Source organism: Odocoileus virginianus, unplaced genomic scaffold, assembly GCF_023699985.2.
Source record: "Odocoileus virginianus isolate 20LAN1187 ecotype Illinois unplaced genomic scaffold, Ovbor_1.2 Unplaced_Contig_8, whole genome shotgun sequence".
NCBI lineage: Eukaryota > Metazoa > Chordata > Mammalia > Artiodactyla > Cervidae > Odocoileus > Odocoileus virginianus.
Window position 1 is genome coordinate 2,148,100 of NW_027224325.1, and position 22,347 is coordinate 2,170,446.

Consider the following 22,347-nt stretch of genomic DNA (forward strand, 5'->3'; position numbering starts at 1 on the left):
ATACACAAATTTCTTAGAGGTTGAGTCTCCAAAGTTTTAATAAAGAATTTATACTTCTGTATTGAGTTCATTTGCTATCATTTTAATCTTTTTTTCCTTTTAATATACAGTTAATGAAAGAATTTCCTCCTCTTACCATGTTGAACATCCATGAAAATCTCCTAGAATCACTTTTAGAATTACAAGCCTATGCAGATGTCCAAGCAGTTCTAGCAAAATATGATGGTGAGTGATAGTTCTCTTAGTTGATTCTTTACCAGCTGAGCTACCAGGGAAGCCCCTCTTAGTTGATAGCATAGTTAAAGTGGTTTTTTTTTTTTTTTTTCAATATAAAGTGGTCACAAATGGTATCCTACTCTAGTATTTTGACTTTCTCTTTGCATTCTTTCCAGTCAGTATTTAGAATCTGTGGACACAAGTTGCTGTTAAGTATCTTCTTCTTTTTGTAAATATTTGTTTATTTGGCTCTGTCAGGTCTTAGTGGCTGCATGAGGGGTCTTTGTTGCATCACGCCCGTCTTTTGCTGCAGTGCACAGACTCTCCAGCTGTGGTCTGAGGGCTCAGTAGTTGTGCTGCACAGGTTTAGTTGCTTCTTAGCATGTGGAATCTTAGTTCCCTGGCCAGGGGTTGAACCCACGTCCCCTTAAATTGCAAGGCAGATCCTTAACCACTCGACCATCAGGGAAGCCCCTAAGTATCTTCTTTATCAATACTTTTGATAGCGAAAGTCTGCAAGGATAAATTTTCCTTCTGTCAAAGTATATTCATTTGTTTTAGTGCCTGTGTGAGGCACTTGGAATACAGTGGGAAACAAAAATACATGGGCTTAACTCTTATAGGATTTGCAGTTTGGTAGAACATACAGACAAATGAATAATAGTTATACTGAAGCATAGTATGTTAGGTGAGGTAATTGGAAAAGTATGGAGTGCTATACACTTCATTTCTTTTGGAGTGATGGGGAAGGCTAACAGAAGTTGCTTAGCAGTATATATAAGAGTTAACTCAGAACAACATTTTACAATGCTTTTTAGTTACAAAATATAATTTATTATCTTATCTGATGCTTACAACAATCTTGAGAGATGGTAAGACAAGTTTTTTACTATTTCCAGTTAATAAATAAGGAAACTGGAGTTGAAGAAGGCGAAGTAATTGGGTAAGGTTAAGTGGCAAGCCTGAACTTAAATTTAGGTATTCGATTTCTGTACTAGTCTCCCCAAAGTAAAAAGTCATTATATATGGGCTGTTTTTATTATTGCACTGTAACAGTGCCAGTTTATCACAAATGGAGTTGAGATCATTTTTAAGAAGCAGAGTCTTTCTCCTCATTCTGAGTGAGGCATCGGCTTTTAACCTGAAACTGAGAACATCCTAGCTAGCGTAATATTTCTTGTCATATCTTTTACTATATCAGAACACATATAAGTCACTTATTCACACTGTCCTGTTGTAAGCTCCAACCCATTAGCTTAGGAATCCCCGTGACTTAGAAAGTTTGAAATGTATTACACTTGGAAGGAGAAGTTTATTTCTTTTAAACATCTGGAATTCTTAGGAAGTGCTTTAGAGTAGTATAGGCTCATGGAGAAATTTGTGAGAAATTCTTTCCATATGTTACTTATCAGATGTATAGCCTGCTTATGATACGTATGATGAACAAGCTTAAGGACTGAATATGAAAAATCAGAAAGGACTTATTCATTAAAAATAAAATAAAACTAGCAACTTGGATATGCCTCTGTGTTTTCAGTTATTTTTATGAGTCCCCAGTTTTTACTCTTCTAGAGTCCTGAAAAAGTTAAAAGCAAGTTTACTTCTTTAGTTCTCCATTTGCTAGTATCACTCTGGAGTCTGGAAAGAAAGTCCTGTAGTCTTACTCTCCTGATAACATTATATGGGGCATTCTTTAAGATAATTTCATTATAGTTCTCAATTTCTTTTTATTTTATAAAAGAGTATCACTTAAAATGTAGAAAATGCAAAAACATAGGAAGAAGAAAATGAAAATCACCCATGGTTATATCACTTAGATTCAACTACTATTAATTTTTTTTTAATCTTAGTTTTTCTCTGTGAATAGGTGGAGGTTTTATGTAGTTCTATCTATACAGTGCCCTTTTCCCTGGATGGTATTATTGTAAGCAGCCTTATTTGGAGAAGGAAATGGCAACCCACTCCATATTCTTGCCTGGAGAATCCCGTGGACAGAGGAGCCTGGTGGGCTGCTGTCCATGGGGTTGCACAGAGTTGGACACGACTGAAGCAACTTAGCATGCATGCATGCATTGGAGAAGGAAATGGCAACCCACTCCAGTATTCTTGCCTGGAGAATCCCAGGGACAGAGGAGCCTGGTGGGCTGCCATCTATGGGGTCACACAGAGTCGGACACAACTGATGCAACTTAGCAGCAGCAGCAAGCAGCCTATTATAAATATTTGTTGAGTACTTTCTAACATTGTGTGAGGACTTTCACAGACATCTCTACTAGAAAATTATCATTTCTCTATTTTGAGAAAACTGAGGTTAAAGAAGTTGTGGCTACTTCAAGGATATATAGTTGGTAAATAATAGAATCAAGATTTCAAACTCAGGTCTTCCAATTTCATGTCCATGTGTTTTTACTGCTTTATTATCAATATATCTGTTGAATTGAACTATGAATATTCTTACTAAAAATTCTTAAGATATTTTTGTGTTTCTTACCTAAATTAAAAATTATTATTATAGATATAAGCCTTCCAAAGTCAGCAGCCATCTGTTATACAGCAGCACTATTGAAGACAAGGACTGTTTCAGATAAGTAAGTAGTTATGAAAACTACAAGTTTAGAAAGACTGCTAAAATCAACATTATGTTTTTCATTCACTGACTTTAAAAATGCTTTTTTCCCCCGACTTCCTGCTGAATAACCCTTAGCTTACAGGGCTTTGAAGATTCTTACTATCTATAACTGTGGAAACAGCAAGGTTTTTAGAGCTAAGTAAACTTCGGTGCAAATTCAAAGTCTACAACATACCAGCTGTGGAACTTTGGTCAAGTTAATCACTTTGAGTTTCTTCCTCATCTATAAAATAAGAATAATACTATAGGATGGTTGTGTAAAGATTATGTGTGTTAAATGCCCAAAGCATTACTAGGTAGAAAGTATATTCAGTACATAGTAGCTGTGATGGTAATAATGATAAGGTTGTATGGAAGGGAAATAGGTTTCATGTTAATCTGTTCTGAGATTATAATTCTGAATTATTGTGATTTCCTTGTATTTTTGGCTGCCATTAATGAATTTCTCTTTATTCCACAGGTAAGATACTCAGGAACCAACCAAATGGCAAATGGTTTCTTTCACCTTAGATTACTATGCCTTAATGTGAATTAGAATGAAATGTTCACAGACTTTTTCCTCTCCATGAATATTTGCTAAGAATGTAATACTTTCATGAGATCTTCTAGATGTCCCTGTGTAGCATTTCTTATTTCATTACTTTGCCCAAAGTGTGACTCTGATGGACTTCTGAAGGCTTTCTTCACCTTAACTTGAAGATTTCTATCTCTTACGCTGCCTTCTTTTATATGTTGAACCAAAGTGTAGTAGCTATTTGACTTTGACTTTTGCCATCACCAGAAACCTCTGATTCAGGGGCTAGATGACCTTAATTAATTAATTAAAATATTTATGTATTTAAATATTTATTTATTCATTTTGTTCTGTTCTTATAGATTCTCTCCAGAAACAGCCTCCAGAAGAGGGTTAAGCACAGCAGAAATTAATGCTGTGGAAGCAATTCATAGAGCTGTGGAATTTAATCCTCATGTTCCAAAAGTAAGAAATTTTATGATGAAAATACTACTTTTATTTAAGTTAATCAGATTCATAACAGTGTATAGACCAAATTTTGGGTCTCCATAATTTGAGGCAGAATTGTTTTAGTCTGCTATATTTTGATGTTTGCCTTAAAGGGGATGTTTAAAAGTATTTAGAAAGGTGGATAGGAGCAGTACTTCACTATAGGGTTTATAATTGCTGTCAAAATAAAATTTGAGATATGTTCACTTAGCTGTTCCTTTTACTATAGTTACAGAGAAGAAATAAAATGACTTGGCCCTATGAAAGATCATTCATATTTCAGATCATTAAATCAGATTTCCTGTTACTTTAAAAGCTTTTTACATCTAGGCAGATGCCTGGGTTTTAAATGAGGCCTAGGTAGACAAAAACTGAAGACAAATAGATTAAAATAATCAGTGTTAGGAAACAGATGTGGAAGTTTCCGGAAAATTGCTGAATTGATGTTTACTTAGTCCCAGACGAAACTGTACTCATCTCATTTGTCTTTATTTTGTACACCTTGCAAACATATAGATTATTGGTTAATCTATGTGTGTTATCACTCAAGGTGAAATTTTGGGTTTTAAAAACCATGTTCCGAATTAGGAAGTATAGCATATTCAAGAATATGATTTTATTTAAAAATGTAATTGTAGATTCCAGGATAATGTGTTAGTGGAATTTGGAAGCTAGCAAATATTAAAGGATTAACCTCTAAAAGATAATCTCCAAGAAATATGAGTTGTAAGTCTGTTTAGAGTAAATAAAGACAGAGTCAAGAATACTACTGAAATCTAAGAATGAAAGTCAACAATATTTATGCCATTCTCTCATTAAGTGAAACTGGTTCCATAAATTTAAATAAAAATTTTGGTATAAATTGTAATACATAAAAAGCAAAGTGTAAAAAAACAGAATGTGCATCTTAATGATTTATTACAAAGCAAATAAGTGGTAACTACCACTGAAGTCAAGAAACAACATTGTGATTCCCCAGAAACCCACCTACCCTTTTCCAATTACAGCTTCTTCTCTCCTGCCTAAAGGCAACAACTGTTCTTTTTTCTTTATTTTAACTTTTTATCGTGTATTGAGGTTCAATTCAGTTCAGTTCAGTCGCTCAGTTGTGTCCATCTCTTTGTGACCCTATGGACTGCAGCACACCAGGCCTCCCCGTCCATCGCCAGCTCCCGTAATTTACTCAAACTCATGTCCATCGAGTCAGTGATGCCATGCAACCATCTTGTCCTCTGTCATCCCCTTTCCCTCCTGCCTTCAATCTTTCCCAGCGTCGGGGTCTTTTCAAATGAGTCAGTTCTTCGCATCAGGTGGCCAAAGTATTGGAGTTTCAGCTTCAGCATCAGTCCTTCCAATGAATATTCAGGACTGATTTCCTTTAGGATGGACTGGTTGGATCTCCTTGCAGTCCAAGGGACTCTCAAGAATCTTCTCCAACACCACAGTTCAAAAGCATCAATTCTTCAGCGCTCAGCTTTCTTTATAGTCCAACTCTCACATCCATACATGACTACTGGAAAAACCATAGCTTTGACTAGATGGACCTTTGTTGGTAAAGTAATGTCTCTGCTTTTTAATATGCTGTCTATGTTGGTCATAGCTTTTCTTCCAAGGACGCAAGTGTCTTTTAATTTCATGGCTGCAATCACCATCTGCAGTGATTTTGGAGCCCCCCAAAATAAAGTCTGTCACTGTTTCCACTGTTTCCCCATCTATTTGCCATGAAGTGAGGTATTGAGGTATAGCCAGTCAACAATGTTGTGATAGTTTTAGGTGAACAGCAAGGGGACTCAGCTACACATATCCATTCTCCCTCTCTGTCTTTATTTACTCTCATCTAGGCTGCCACATAACATTGAGTAGAGTTCCATGTGCTATATAGTAGGTCCTTGTTGGTTATCCATTTCAAATATAGCAGTGTGTACATGTCCATCCCAAACACCCTAACTATCCCTTCCTTCCATTCCTCCCACCACAACCACAAGTTCATTCTCTTAAGTCTGTGAATCTCTCTGTTTTGTAAGTAAGTTTATTTGTATCATTTCCTTTTAGATTCCACATATAAAGGATGTCATATGATATTTCTCCTCTGTCTGACTTACTTCACTCAGTATGATGATCTCTAGGTCCATCCATGTTGCTGCAAATGGCATTATTTCATTCTTTTTAATGGCTGAGTAATATTCTATTGTATATGTGTACCACATCTTTTTTATCCATTCCTCTGTCAATGGACATTTAAGTTGCTTCCATGTCTTGGCTATAGTGAACAGTACTGTGGTGAATATTGGTGGTGAATATATGTGGTAAATATGTATCCTTTCAGATCATATTTTTCTACATATACACCCAGGAGTGGATTTCAGGGTCATATGATAACTCTATTTTTAGTTTTTTAAGGAACCTCCATACTATTCTCCGTAGTGCCTGTACCAGTTTGTTGTTCAGTTGCTCAGTCATGTCCAACTGTTTGTTACCCCATGGACTGCAGCACGCTAGGCTTCCTTGTCCTTCACTATCTCCTGGAACTTGCTCAAACTCATGTCCATTGAGTCGGTGATGCCATCCAACCATCTCATCCTCTGTTGTCCCCTTCTCCTCCTGCCTTCAATCTTGTCTCCCAGCATCAGTCTTTTCCAGTGAGTCGGCTCTTCGCATCAGGTGGCCAAAGTATTGGAGCTTCAGCTTCAGTATCAGTCCTTCCAGTGTACTCAGTATTCAGGATTGATTTCCTTTAGGTTTGACTGGTTTGATCTTCTTGCAGTCTAAGGGACTCTCAAGAGTCTTCTCCAACACCTCAGTTCAAAGGCATCAAAATGTACCAATTTACATTCCCATTAATAGTGTATGAGGGTGACACCATCCTGACATTAATTATGTTCACTTCCTTCTTTTATTTTTGATCAATACTTTTCCTTTACTGATGGCTTTATAAACCAAATTAAGGAGTGAAAGTGAAAGAAGAAAGTGAAGTCACTCAGTCGTGTCCGACTCTTTGCGACCCCAATGGACTGTAGCCTACAGGCTTCTCTGTCCATGGGATTTTCCAGGCAAGAATCCTGGAGTGGGTTGCCATTTCCTTCTCCAGGGGATCTTCCCGACCCAGGGATCGAACCCAGGTCTCCCACATTGCAGGCAGACACTTTACCCTCTGAGCCACCAGGGAAGCCCAAATTAAGGAGTGGTCACTGTTATCATTCTCAGGAATAATTTGTGTAAAAATTAGAATTATTTCTGCCTTCAGTGATTGGTAGAATTTGCTGATAAAGCCATCTGATTCTGTATTTTTCTTTGTTAGAAGGATTTCCTTTACAAATTTCCTATTAATTACAAATTCAACTACTTAACCATTCCATCTGCTGCTAAGTCACCTCAGTCGTGTCCGACTCTGTGTGACCCCATAGACGGCAGCCCACCAGGCTCCCCCATCCCTGGGATTCTCCAGGCAAGAACACTGGAGTGGGGTGCCATTTCCTTCTCCAATGCATGAAAGTGAAAAGTGAAAGTGAAGTCGCTCAGTCGTGTCTGACTCTTAGTGACCCCATGGACTGCAGCCTACCAGGCTCCTCCATCCATGGGATTTGCCAGGCAAGAATACCATAGCTATTCACATTTTTAATTTTTTCTTATGTTAGTTTTTGGTAAGATATATTTTTCCAGGAATTTATTTCATAATTTTCAAATTTACTGGCATAAAGATTTCAACTTTGTTTGGCCCCATTTTATTTTTTTTATTTCATGTATCTTATTAAAGATACTTAACTCGTTAATTTTTAGTCTGTCTTTCTTCTAGTATATCCAGTTAAGTCTATTATCCTCTAATATTAATGTAATTTTAACTGCATTGTATAGCATTACTTTTTATATTATTTAGTTCAAAGTATTTTCTAATTTCCTCTATGACTTCCTCTTTGATTAGAGGTATATTTATTCCATTTAAAGATGTATTTAACTTCCAAACATATGAAGATCATCTTCTTATGAATGTTTTCTGGCATAATTGTGTTTTGGCCAGAAAACGTACTCTGTGTGATTTCACCTCTTTAAAACATTTTTTGATTCTTGAATTTCTGTTTATTTTTCACATTTCTTACATTATTTGTAGTTTTGAATTCTCTGCCAAAATTTTTAATGTAATCTACTATCTCTTTGAAAATAGTTTAAAGTAGTTATCTTAAATTCTTTCTCTGATAATCCTGATATGGAGAACTTTTCTGTATCTCTTTTTATTGTCTGCCTTTTTCTGTTGCATCATATTCATATTGTCTTTTCCCTTATGCCTTATTTTATTTGAAAAATTGTAGAAATAGCTTAAAACCTCGTAATACTATATTTCTTCAGAGAGAATTTTCTTTGCCCTTAGATGCCTGGAAGAATCACTAGCAGGTCATGATCACCTTAATTCATTTTCAGGGATTGATATTTTATGGTCTACCTGGATGACTAAACTGACTTCAGTAATGAAATATTTAGTTTATTTCTGGTTCATTCTTACTCCTAAGATGCAGCCTTCAGAGCCCAGTCTAATCCTGAGGGTTCTGCCAGGGCCCTCACTCTTGACAGGCCTTGAACTGCGAATTTTGTTCTTTAGTCTTATGAAACTGATAAAAAAAAAGGCTGAATAGCCTCCTCAGCATCTTTTCCAGAGTTGTCTAATGTCCCTATATTTTGTAAAAGAAGCCCCAGGTGTGGCTTACTTCTCTGATTTCTGCCTTCGCTGGACTGTGGGGTCATAATTGTTTACCCTTTGTTAATTCTCTAATGTATTTAATTCAACTTTTTAAAATCAACAGCTTTTCTAGTTATCTGGGAGATTTGATTTGAGTTACCCAGTCTTCCATTACTGGAAGCAGAGGTCTAAAAATCCTTTTCTATGAAATGCTCTGCTCTCTCATTCTGCAGAGTGGTTAAGAATGGTTTATAATTTCTATACATTTGTGCCAACAGTTATTGTCTGTCTTTTAACTATAGTTGTCCTAGTAGGTATGAAATGGCATCTCATTGTGATTTTGATTTGCATTTCCTTAATGACTAATGATGTTGAACATCTTTTAATGTGCTTATTGGCTGTTTTTGAAAATTTTTTCAAATAATCTTTCTTGGAATATAACTGTTTTACAGTGTTGTGTTAATTTCAGCTGTACAGCAAAGTGAATCAGTTACACATATATCCACTCTTCTTTAGATTCTTTTCCCATACAAGCCATTACAGAACATTGGGTAGAGTACCCCATGCTATACAGTAGGTCCTTATTAGTTACTTATTTTATATATAGTATATAGTAGTGTATATGTCTCATCCAAATCTCTGAATTTATCCCTCCTCCCTATTTCCCCCGGTAGCAATCAGTTTGATTTCCACATCTGTGATTCTTATTTCTGTTTTATAAATAAGTTCATCTGTATCATTTCTTTTTAGATTTTACATATAAGTAATATCATATGATATTTGTCTTTCTCTGTCTGACTTACTTCACTTAGTATGACAATCTCTAGGTTCATCCATGTTGCTGCAAATGGCATTATTTCATTCTTTTTTATGGCTGAATATTCCATTGTGTATGTGTACCACATCTTCTTTATCCATTCATCTGTCAATGGACATTTAGGTTGCTTTCATGTCTTAGCTATTGTAACTAGTGCTGCAGTGAACATTGGGATGCATGTATCTTTTCTAATTATGGTTTTCTCCAGATCCCAAGAATGGGATTGTGTATCTTCTTTGGGTAAATATTCAAGTCCTTTGCACATTTTTAAATTCACTCATAAAAAGTATTCTTTAACATTTTTCTGCCATTGACATTCTTGATTAACATGATCTAAAACCATTGTGAATCTCCATAGTTGAGAAATACCAGTGTAACATAATTTTACCCATGAAATGAAATCATGAGATTGGTCATGAACCTTACTGAGATGTGGATACTGCAGAGTCAGCTAGGGTTATCCCTTTGGTAAATTACTTACATGTAAACAAGCCTCAGAGCACATGATTCAGATTGTGCCTTAACAAAATTATGGCTTTATACATCATGGCTGTTTAGAGATTCCACAGATGATTGAAACCATAAATATTAAATCCCTAAATATCAGTGATTTACTGTAGATGTAATTGTTTTTAGTAAGACACTTTACACATCAGTTAGAATAGTATTGGCTAATTTAGGATGTAGCAATAGTTGGCTGTAATATTTCACTGAGTTTTTATTAGCATACTACCACAAAATTCTTCTAAATTTTATTATGTTTAGATTTAAATTTGAAATAGTTGCCTTAAAAAGTCCAGAAATATATCTATATGTATTTTGTGATTTCATTTTTGAGAAAAGCACCAGTGCAATTGGGTGGGGAAAGGAAACGCTTTTCAACAAATGGTGATGGAACATCTGAATGTCTGAATGGGGAAAAAATCATGAAATATTCTCATTGCATGCATAACCATTAATTTGAGATGGATCATTTACCTAAGTGTAAAAGCTAAAACTATACATTTAGAAAAAAATTCTAAGAATATCTTTGAAATTTTCAGGTACACAAAAATTTCCTAGGACAGTATAGGCACTTAACTGTAAGAGGAAAAAAAATTCTATATTGGCCTTTTCAAAACTTTAAAATTCTTCTCACTGATGACAGTGTTAAAAATGAAAAGGCAGGGAATTCCCCAGTGATCAAGTGGTTAGAACTATGTGCTTTCACTGCTGAGTGTTCAAGTTCTATCCCTGGTCAGAGAACTAAGATCCCATAAGTTGTGCAGTGTGGCCAAAATAAATAAATAAAATCTTCACCATCATTCTTTTTAAATGAAAATGCAAACTGCAAACAGGAAAATAGTATCTCCAGTTTGCTTGTTTGCCAAAGGACTCATATTCAGAATATATAAATATAAAATGACAACTTTAATCAAAAGCCTTAAACAAATACTTCAGCAAAGAAGATATTAGAATGTCCAATAAACACGTAAAGAGGTGCTCACCATCTTTGGTTATCAGGGAAATGCATTATAAAATTACAATAAGGTATTATGCCTGTAAGAATGGCTGTAATTAAAAATACTATAAAATATTGGTAAGAGTGTGGAATATTTAGAACTCTAATACATTACTGCCTTAGTGTATAAAATGATATAACCACTTTGGCAATTTCTTATAAAATTAGACATATATCTCATCCTGTCACCCAGAAGTTCTACACCAAGGTATGTATCCAAGAGAATGAAAATTTATTTAGCAATAAAAAGAAAAGAACAACTGATACAGCAAAATATGGATGAATCTTAAAAATACATTATTGTGCAAAGGAGTATATACTGAATGATTCCATTTATGTGCTACTCAAGAAAAGATAAAAGTGATCTATTGTGGTAGAAATTAGGACAGTAGCTTACCTCAGGTGGTCAGGGTAGAGGTATTAACTGGAAAGGAAACTTTCTGGGGTGATGGTGTTGTTTGTCTGTGTTTTTTAAAAGTCATTGAATTACATACTTCAAGCCTGTGCATTTTACTGTTTTTAAATTATACCTCAATAAAGAAAAAAAAAAAGATATGATTCAACGTGGAAAACACTGTCATGCCTCCTAATAAAATGAGATGATATTTGTGAAGTTCTTAAAGTTTGATCCCTGGGTTGGGGAGATGCTCTGGAGAAGGAAAGGGCAACCCACTCCAGTTTTCTTGCCTGGAGACTCCCATGGACCGAGGAGCCTGGTGAGCTGTATAGCTGTATAGTCTGTGGGGTTGCCAAGAGTCGGGGTTGCAAAGAGTCGGACACGACTGAGTGACTGACACTACTGCTACTAACAATGTCTGAATATCAGGTAACAGTATTGATTATTACAGCTATCATTGCTTTATTATGCTCTGTTACCATTTTCTCTTCCTGTTTAAGCTGTTCCAGTTTGTCCTCTTTCCGTGTAAATATTATTTTAGTACTTTAGAATGCATGAGATTTGGGGATTCCTTTGTTGAGAAGATGTGAAGGTGAAGATAGTTGGGTGAGACAGGAATTAACTAATTTGAATTACTTAATACCCTGAGGACAATTTATTTTATCTTATAAAAGAAGCCCTTGAGAGAAGAGTGATAATAGAACATTTAAAAACAAAACAATGACAAAAACTTGTTTAGTAAATCTCTACACATTGAGTACATATTTAAGAATATGTAATCTGTAGCTTTTAAAAGTTATTATTTCTTACTTTATATTAAAACTAGTTTTGGCATTGTGCTGCTAAGAAAGTAGACCATGCCAGGTGGCCTTTATAAGTATAAGGGGAATTTTAAAAATAAATTAATACGTAAAAGGTAAAACCCATTCTGGTTGGTCAGAAATTGAAGCTTGTAGGATGAGTCCCATCCATCAGAGAAGCTACTGGGTCTTTAGCAGCAGGCTTACATTTCTTTGGCCATACTACCTATATTATAGCAGCATGTGTAAAAGAGGAGGGGAAGGGGCACTTGATTGAGATTCTGAGTGGCATAGCAGGAGTACAGAGAGAAAAAGGAAGTGGTATTAAAGTCTGTGACCCATTCCTAGAGCACAGTGAACCTTTTGCTTTCCATTATATTGTACTGTGGACAGGCTGGCAGGATTGAGATATCAAATGCTTATTTCTTGAGGTGTTGCTCCATAGGATGATGCGCTGTTTAGCCCCCAATCCTTCTCTTTTTAATGTAAGATCACTTTCACTTTTCTCCTGAGGCTGTTAGGTAGTATCATGTTTTTTTCAGTTTATCCAGATAGCAGTTGTTTTTACTTTCTATCTTGGAACTTTCTTTAGTCTCTCCTATAATACATCTCTGTGTGGAATCTTTGCATTCAGCCTGCCTGTCCAATCTCATAGAATGTGCACTGAGAAAACTAATTGCAGAGATAAATTGGTTCTTGATGTGCATGACTGATCAAGAGCAAAGTACCTTAACTTCAGATGCCTTCAGAGAGATTTTTCTTTAACCTCTGCTTTTAAGAGGAAGATTATAAAGCATTATCATTACTTCAGGTCAGAATTATATTGCTTTTGGTCAAAAGCTGTTGTAAGATTTGCAGAGTAATAGAAACAAAGTAATCTAGAGATAAATTATAAAGATCAAAGCAATTCAAAATTAAAGTGAATTTGAGTGTAAGCATAGGTATAGAGTTATGAAAGAAACCATCCGACCATACATCATTATGTCTTTTTAACTATAGCTCTCAAAGTAGCTTTAATTTTTATTATTTTTAGTGAAAAGCAAGAGACTTGAGTGATTATTTGAGTATATTGTCCATAGTTGAGTACTAGTTAAAATTGGCCCCAGCAATTTCTGATTTATTCCCTATATATTGAGAAGGTGATTTGAAGGTAATCTGGAAAGCCCTGTAACACATACTAGGTGTTAGCTCTGGTTTATGTCTTTGACTGTATTTTATTTGCTGGTAATTTCCAAATATATTTCTTTTAACTCTGGCCTTCTTCCTTGTCTAAGAGACTTGCATTTCTATCTAGTTGTGGAAATTTTTACCTGGATAGGTACCTCAGACATTTCAATGTGTCTCAAAGTAGATTTTTTAAAAAAAATTTTTAGTTTCTTCTCCAACTTGCCTCTCCTTTCTATTTCTATATTTTGATTTATGACTTTATTATTCTCTTCTCTAATAAACCTTTACGCTGTCCTTTCCAAATTACCGACTCATATCCTTTGAAATGTCTTTCAGATCTAACCATATACTCCATCCCTACTGTCACTGCTTATTGTGCACCTTCACTGCTTGTTCATCAAAGTAATGAATTTTTTAAAAAAAAATTCACACTCTTTAGAAGTTATAAAGTAACATAATCCCCTGTTTTTCCTCTCTCAGTTCTACTTCTCTCACGTAACCACTGTTTCTGTCTGGTGTATTTGTTGCCAGACATTCTCTGCATTTTTTAAATTAATTTTTATTGGAGTATAGTTGCTTTACAATGTTGTGTTAGTTTTCACTGTACAGCAAAATGAATCATCTGTCTGCATATCCCCTAATTTTGCTTGGACTATTTAAACAAGATTCCTCAGTGGTCTCCATACCATCCATTGCTCTCTACTCTGGCTATTGCCAGAGTTATCAATCTAAATAGCAAATCTTACTCTGCCAAAGAGCTCTGTTTGTTCTGTTTTGCCTATAGGATAAGGACCAACCCCTTAGTATTGGGTGTATAGAAGCCCTTCATAGTCTGGGCCCAGTACCTGTCTCCAATCTTGCTCCTTGCCACTTCTGCTTTGTTGCTTACTTCTAGCACTGCTATTCCCTGAATTAGTTAGGTCTCATTATGACTCCCTACCATTATATATATGCTCAGTCTCTTCTCTGCTTGGCAAGTGTCATTCTTTGAGATCCTGCTCATCTGATGCCTCCTTTGTAGAGATGTCTTTTCCACTTTTTCCAAGCAGAGTTAATGTTCTTTCTTCTATTTGTTTAGTGCCTTAATCATATATATATATATGATTAAATATATATATATATTTGGTTTGTTTATATATCTCTCCCTTAGTTATTTGTGAGCTTTTAAAAAAAGCAGGACTTTTGTCTTAGCATCATTTTATGTCTGATATTCTACTTAGCACATAATGGGCATTCAGTAAATGTTTGGTGAATAGATATGTTTGTAATTTAGATTTGTACTACTATAAAGACCTATAGCTGAGGTAAAGAATATAAAATTTTAGATCCCATCATATTTTTAAGCCATTTAATATTTTGTGAATTTTGCTACATTATGTCACTTTTGGCCTTTTAATGACAGAGGTACAATTTCAGCATGACCTTATTTCTTATAAAAGAACTCAACTTTTAATGAAATATTGTACTATATTTTAAAATAATGAGTTAGAGCTATATACAGAAAAAGATACACAAGATATATTGTGAAGTAGAAAGTGAGTTGCATAACAATTTGATACTATATTTAAGAAAAGTAATGTTTTATGTTATGCTTAAAGAAATCCAGACAAATATAAATCAGATTATTATCTTTGTTTTCTTTAATCACCAATCTTGTAATATATTCTTTTCCATGTGACTCTGGAGTGTTTGCATTTTTGTACTGTAAATATGTCCTTTCATAAGCAAAAAAAAAAAAAAAAAAAAACAAATTACCCCTCAGTTTTTAACCTTTCATATTCTTCATTCTTCAAACACAAATAGTCTTGAATTTATTTTCACTTTGTTTTAAGTTTGCCCAGAGAGTTAGAAAATATCTTTAAGTAAAAACTGAAATACAGGTATGAGTTTGAAGACATTTTTGCTATATTTTTATATATATATATTTATATATATTTATATATATCAGATCCAGTCAGTTAATAATTGTTTTAGGGTCTGCCTTGGGTGGATAGTGTAGTATGCTAGATGCTGAAGTAGAATATAAAGGATATGATTCTATTGTGTAATAACTTACAGCTTTTTCTGGGTAGCAAAAATTCCTGAGTAGCACTTTGTGGAGGATATAAAATAAGTAATAATCCTATAATTGGCTTTTTAAAAAAATAATTGGCTATTTTAAGTATATTTCCTTTAAGCTGAAAGTTTTTCTTTATATTTTGAGGGTGAAATTTTATTTCAATGTCCTATTGGAAATTAAAAAGTAAGAATTGCTTTGCTTTAAAGTCAAATTGTAAAGGACATTTGCTGGTAGGTAAGATGTGATAGTAAAAAATAAGGTAACATAAGGAAACAATTTTTTCGTGATTAAATAATAAAGATTTTTAATACAAAATCCTAAAGTATCATTTTCTAATAAAGGTATCATATCTATTTGATTACTATCTGAATTGTCACTTAGGATATTGCTCAGTGTGAAGTATAGATATATATTAATAATTGCTAAAAGTATTTTTATGTATATTAAATTGAAACTTTTTATAAGTTTTACTGAATAATTGTTAATATAATTGCTGAGTGGCTTAACAAAGATAGGCATTACTCTAAAGCTTCAGAATTCTAAAACTGATTGAAAATAATTAGAAATGTTTTTATCTGTAAAATAAAGCAAAATTCTAATAGAAAGGACTTGGTTTAAGTATTGAACCTCTGTGAAAATAAGATATTCTTTTTATGATGGAGATTCCACTATGATTGCCTCATTTTCTTTGCTTCCTACCGAAGAAGCTCTTAGTGCACTTGCAAAGAGCATAAGGAGTCATGTCAGAGGTCAGGTATTTGAGTCCATTTTCCCACAGCCGCCTGGTGTGAGTGATCTTTTACTGTGTTTTAAAAAAAATGGGCAAGGATTAAAGAGGATTAGAAAGAATATTACCCTCCTGAATATAGGTCCAAGGCACTAAGGGTAGAGAACCCAGCCAGGCAGCAAATGGGCTTTGCTTGACCAGGACACAACCTCTGCTGCATTCCTTTAAGAAACTGAATGGGAAATGTTAAGTCCCCAAACTGGATTAGTAAATAATCTCATAGCTTGTGACATTTGCTAAAATAAATTGATGAGCAGACTGCATTCTTACACTTTGAGGAGAGAGCCAGAGACATCAAGACTAAGAGTAATTATTCTTTTATCTTTTTTGCTTTTTAATTTCAGCTTTATTGAGTTATAGGAATAAAGAGTAATTAAAAATGAGCACTAAGCCCAGTAAGTGTTGGAAAGGCACATTGCATAAACAAAAAAGAAAAATTACTTTATATGTATTAATGCCATGAGTCCATATGTATAGATTAATAATCTAAGTCTATAAATTTGAAAGCACTACACATTTTTAGTTTTATAATTCTTCCTGTTTCTAGTAGTTTTACAAAGTATTTCACAAATTCAACTGTTGAATTTATGCTGTTTATCTCATTATTGAAATGTAAGGATATATCTTTTAAGACACCTTTGGAATGTCTCTCTTTTTATATTTTATAATAGACATTAATGTGGTTTGCACCGTATGACACATAATTCGGTATCAAATTATTGAGACCCAAAAAGGTGATTTCAAACTTATTCTAGTACGGGAGGTGTACTCTGGTCTCAGTCTTTGGAAGAAGAAGCTAGCTATTTTTAAAAGATTTTAAGTTGACTAATAATAAAGGTGGTGTACAAGTTGGCTTCCCTGGTAGCTCAGTCAGTAAAGAATCTGCCTTCAGTGCAGGAGAGTGGGGTTTGATCCCTTGGATGGTAATATCCACTGGAGAAGGAAATGACAACCCACTCCAGTATTCTTTCTCGGAAAATCCCATGAACAGAGGAGCCTGGAGGGCTAAAGTCCATGGGGTTGCAAGAATTGGACACGACTTAGCAACTAACCCACCACTGTGCATGCGTGCTAGGTTGTTTCAGTCATGTCCAATTCTTTGCGATCCTATGGGCTGTAGCCCTCTAGGCCCCTTTGTCCATGGGATTATCCAGGCAAGAATACTGGAGTGGGTTGCCATGCCCTTCTCCAGGGGGTCTTCCCGACCCAGGGATTGAACCCGCACTAGCGCCACCTGGGAAGACCCCACCACAAGTAGTTAATTGTGCATCTTTCTTCATCTAATTAGTATATTTGAATAGTGCAATAACTGTGATTATGCTGCTTTTGATATGGATTATAATATTAAGGGAAGCATTTCTTCAAGAGTTTAAGATAGAATTTCATTTCATATGTGAATAAGAATTGATAGGTTATAACTTTAACAGGGAGAAGGAAATGGCAACCCACTCCAGTGTTCTTGCCTGGAGAATCCCAGAGACGGGGGAGCCTGGTGGGCTGCCGTCTATGAGGTCGCACAGAGTCTGACACAACTGAAGTGACTTAGCAGCAGCAGCAACTTTAACAGTCATGCTCACTTACTTGAATGCATCTTGTACTATGCTCTTTAGTCTCAAGAATTCAAGTTGGCCCTATACAATGAATATGTCTTCCTATTCTCCCCACCACACCTCTCAATATGCTATCCACTTTCCACCTTTCCATCACTTTCTGCCACTTCCTCAAAGCGAAAGTGAAAGTTGCTCAGTTGTGTCCAACTCTTTGCAACCCCATGGACTATACAGTCTATGGAATTCTCCAGGCCAGAATACTGGAGTGGGTAGCCTTTCCCTTCTCCAGGGGATCTTCCCAACCCAGGGATCAAACCCAGGTCTCCCACATTGCAGGCGGATTCTTTACCAGCTGAGCCACCAGGGAAGCCCATCAGTGGTTTAAAACATAATTATTGCCTCTTAAACATAGAATTACCATATGACATAGCAATTCCACTCCTAGTAACCCAAGAGAAATGAAAACCTTTGCTCACATAAAAATCCATACACAATGGTTCAGTTCAGTTCAGTCACTCAGTCATGTCCCACTCTTTGTGACCCCATGAACCGCAGCACTCCAGGCCTCCCTGTCCATCACCAGCTCCCGGAGTTTACCCAAACTCATGTCCATAGAGTTGGTGATGCCATCCAACCATCTTGTCCTCTCTCGCCCCCTTGTCCTCCTGCCGTCAATCTTTCCCAGCATCAGAGTCTTTTCAAATGAGTCAGCTCTTTGCATCAGGTGGCCAAAGTATTGGAGTTTTAGCTTCAACATCAGTCCTTCCAATGAATATTCAGGACTGATTTCCTTTAGGATGGACTGGTTGGATCTCCTTGCAGTCCAAGGGACTCTCAAGAGTCTTCTCCAACACCACAGTTCAAAGGCATCAATTCTTTGGCACTCAGCTTTCTTTAGTCCAACTCTCACATCCATACGTAACTACTGGAAAAACCATAGCCTTGACTAGATGGACCTTTGTTGACAAAGTAATGTCTCTGCATTTTAATATGCTGTCTAGGTTGGTCATAACTTTCCTTCCAAGAAGTAAGCGTCTTTTAATTTCATGGCTGCAGTCACCATCTGCAGTGATTTTGGAGACCAAAAAAATAAAGTCAGCCACTGTTTCCATTGTTTCCCCATCTATTTGCCATGAAGTGATGGGACTGGATGCCATGATCTTAGTTTTCTGAATGTTGAACTTTAAGCCAACTTTTTCACTCTCCTCTTTCACTTTCATCAAGAGGCTCTTTAGTTCTTCACTTTCTGCCATAAGGGTGGTGTCATCTGCATATCTGAGGTTATTGATATTTCTCCTGGCAATCTTGATTCCAGCTTGTGCTTCATCCAGCCCAGTGTTTCTCATGATGTACTCTGCATATAAGTTAAATAACTACAGTCACAATATACAGCCTTAACATACTACTTTTCCTATTTGGAACCAGTGTGTTGTTCCATGTCCAGTTCTAACTGTTGCTTCCTGACCTGCATACAGGTTTCTCAAGAGGCAGGTCAGGTGGTCTGGTATCCCCATCTCTTTCAGAATTTTCCACAGTTTATTGTGATCCACACAGTCAAAGGCTTTGGCATAGTCAATAATGTTTCAGATGTTTTTCTGGAACTCTTGCTTTTTCGATATCCAGCGGATGTTGGCAATTTGATCTCTGGTTCCTCTGCCTTTTCTAAAACCAGCTTGAACATCTGGAAGTTCATGGTTCACGTATCACTGAAGCCTGGCTTGGAGCATTTTGAGCATTACTTTACTAGCGTGTGAGAGGAATTCAACTGTGTGGTAGTTTGAGCATTCTTTGGCATTGCCTTTCTTTGGGATTGGAATGAAAAGTGACCTTTTCCAGTCCTGTGGCCACTGCTGAGTTTTCTGAATTTGCTGACATACTGAGTGTAGCACTTTGACAGCATCAATGTTTATTGTAGTACTATTCACAATAGCCAGAAGGTGAAGACCAAATATCCATCAAATGATGAATGGACAAATAAATGTGGTCTATCCATATAATGGAATATTATTTATACTATTATTTATATTTATAATATTATTTATATTATACAATGGAATATTATTTTGTATAATATTGTTCCACAAAAAGAATGGTGTCCTGATACATGCTACAACATGGATATATGCCAAGTGAATTAAACCAGTCACAAAAGACCATATATTAAATGATTCTGTTTGTATCAAATATCTGGAATGGGCAAATCTATAGAGACAGAAAGTATATTAGTGGTTGCTTAGAGCTGAGGGAGATTGGGAATGGAGAGGGTGATAACTAAAGAGTATGGTGTTTCTTTTTTTTTAAATTTATTGAAGTATAGTTAATTTACATTGTTGCGTTAATTTCTACTGTAGAGCAAAGTGATTTCATTATACGTATATATACATTCTTCTTCATATTCTTTTCCATTATGATTTATCACAGGATATTAAATATATTTACCTGTGCTAAATGGAACTCTGTTGTTTGTCCATTCTCTCTATAATCTTTTGCATCTGCTGATCTCAAACTCTCAATTCATCCCTCTCCCACCTCCCTTCCCCTGGCTTCCATAAGTCTGTTCTCTGTGTCTGTGAGTCTGTTTCTGTTTCATAAAAGTTCATTTGTGTCATATTTTAGACTCCACATACAAGTGATATCATATGATATTTGTCTTTCTGACTTAGTTCACTAAGTATGATCATCTCTAGGTCCATCCATGTTGCTACATTATTTCATTCTTTCTTATGGCTGAGTAGTATTCCATTATATATATATATATATTATATATATATACATATATATATATAATATATATATACATATATATATTTTATATATATACACAACATCTTTATCCATTCATCTGTCAGTGGACATTTAGATTGGCTATTGTACATATTGCCACAATGAACATTGAGGTCTGTGAATCTTTTCAAATTATAGTTTACTCCAGATATATGCCCAGGAGCAGGATTGCCAGATCATATAGTAACTCTATTTTTAGTTTCTTGAGGAATCTCTTACTGTTTTCTGTAGTGGCTACACTAATATACATTTGGGTTTCCTTTTGAAGTGATGATAATATTCTGAAATTGTGGTAATGGTTGCACATATCTGTTAATGTACTAAAAAGTATTGAATTGTGTACTTTAAGTGGGTGAACTGTAAAGTAAGTAAATTACATCTCAATAAAGCTGTTATTAAAAGCTAAATTAAAAAATAATACCTCCTATCCATATGCCTGTATGTATCTGTACCTATAGTAAAGCACATAGTCTGATTATAATTAATTTAAGGAATCTGTCTTTCTTGGGAATTCCCTGGTGATCCATTGGTTGGGAATCTGTGCTTTCAACTGCCAAGGGGCCAGATTTGATCCCAGGTTGGGGAACAAAGATCCCAGAAGCTGCATAGCACGCCCCCCGCCCCCCCCCCCACCAAAAAAAAATCTGTGTTTCTCAATACATTAGGAAGCTCCAGAGAATAGTGTCTTGGCATTCCCTAACAAGCATAGTGCTTTGCCGTGTGTTTAAGAATTGAACTTCTTAACAATTGAATTCCTTCACTGTAAAAGGACAACCCACTCCAGTATTCTTGCCTGGAGAATTCCATGGACAGAGGAGCTTGGCAGGCCATAGTCCATGGGGTTACAAAGAGTTGGACACAACTGAGTGACTAACACACACACATACAGTAAAAGAGAAACAAAGAAAAAAATGTTGCCACAACATGTTGTTCCAAAATTGTGTTTTATAATTTTTTACATTTATTCTTTTTTGGAAAAATAAATAATTTTCTCACACATTATTTCTTCAGCTTAGTTTCCATTTTGTATTTAAAGTTGCACATAAGTCATTTATTACCTTATTTTTACCTTTAGGCATATTCTGATCTTTGGGATTTGCATATATACAAGCATTTTATACACATTATCAGTAAGACCTTCTTGTCATTTCAACTAGCTTAATGTTTGTTTTTTAAATCTAGTTAACTTTATTAAATTTGAATCTACACTTTTGTGGATGTTTGAATTTAACATAATTTTCTTTTTGTGTGTGTGTGGTGTGTCTATGTGTGTATGTTATTTCTCTAGTATTTATTAGAGATGAAAAGCCTCATTTTACCTCCAGAACACATTCTGAAGCGGGGTGACAGTGAAGCAGTTGCCTACGCGTTCTTTCACCTTCAACACTGGAAGAGGATAGAAGGCGCTCTTAACCTGCTGCAGTGCACGTGGGAAGGCAGTGAGTGCTCTCTTCCAGATGCAGTGCTAGTCTTCCTGACTATTCATTGCATTCACAGGCAGTCTTTTTTTAATGAGATTATCTGGGTTTCCTTAAGGATTTATTGTTCAGATTGGTTTGAAAGTGAACTCCATGGTGTTTATTGGTTTATTGGTAGAAGAAATGTGTAATGTGCTTATATTAAAACCACATTTAGGAAAAGCAGAATGAAAAACTGTTTGGGTATTCTGCTGTATGTTCATGTGAGTTAAATATTTATAAGGAAAGAAAATGAAAATTTATATCCCTTCATTTATTTTTTAATGTGGCTTGCTATTCTAATATTTTTTAAATTGGACTTCTTTTGGTTTTGTTTTGAGATGTGTACAGTATGAAACTTTTTTTCATTACTGAAATCAACTTAGTTCTTTAAAAAAATTTTTTTTTAATATTTATTTTTTTTAAATGTATATGATGACTGTGCCAGGTCTTAGTTGTGGCATGTAGGATCTAGTTCCCTGACCAGGGATTGAACCCATGCCCCCTGCAT

General features: G+C 35.4%; 1 protein-coding gene across 13 annotated transcripts in view; it reads left to right on the top strand.

Moving 5' to 3' along the window:
• ST7L (suppression of tumorigenicity 7 like) overlaps positions 1 to 22,347 on the top strand; it is a 141,236-nt gene that overhangs the window by 39,126 nt on the left and 79,763 nt on the right. For all 13 annotated transcript variants that reach the window (XM_070463900.1, XM_070463897.1, XM_070463901.1 and 10 more), the window contains 4 exons: positions 111 to 225; positions 2,732 to 2,804; positions 3,722 to 3,824; positions 21,668 to 21,818. In XM_070463900.1, coding sequence (XP_070320001.1) covers positions 111 to 225; positions 2,732 to 2,804; positions 3,722 to 3,824; positions 21,668 to 21,818 — 442 coding nt within the window. The remainder of the gene's footprint in view (positions 1 to 110; positions 226 to 2,731; positions 2,805 to 3,721; positions 3,825 to 21,667; positions 21,819 to 22,347) is intronic.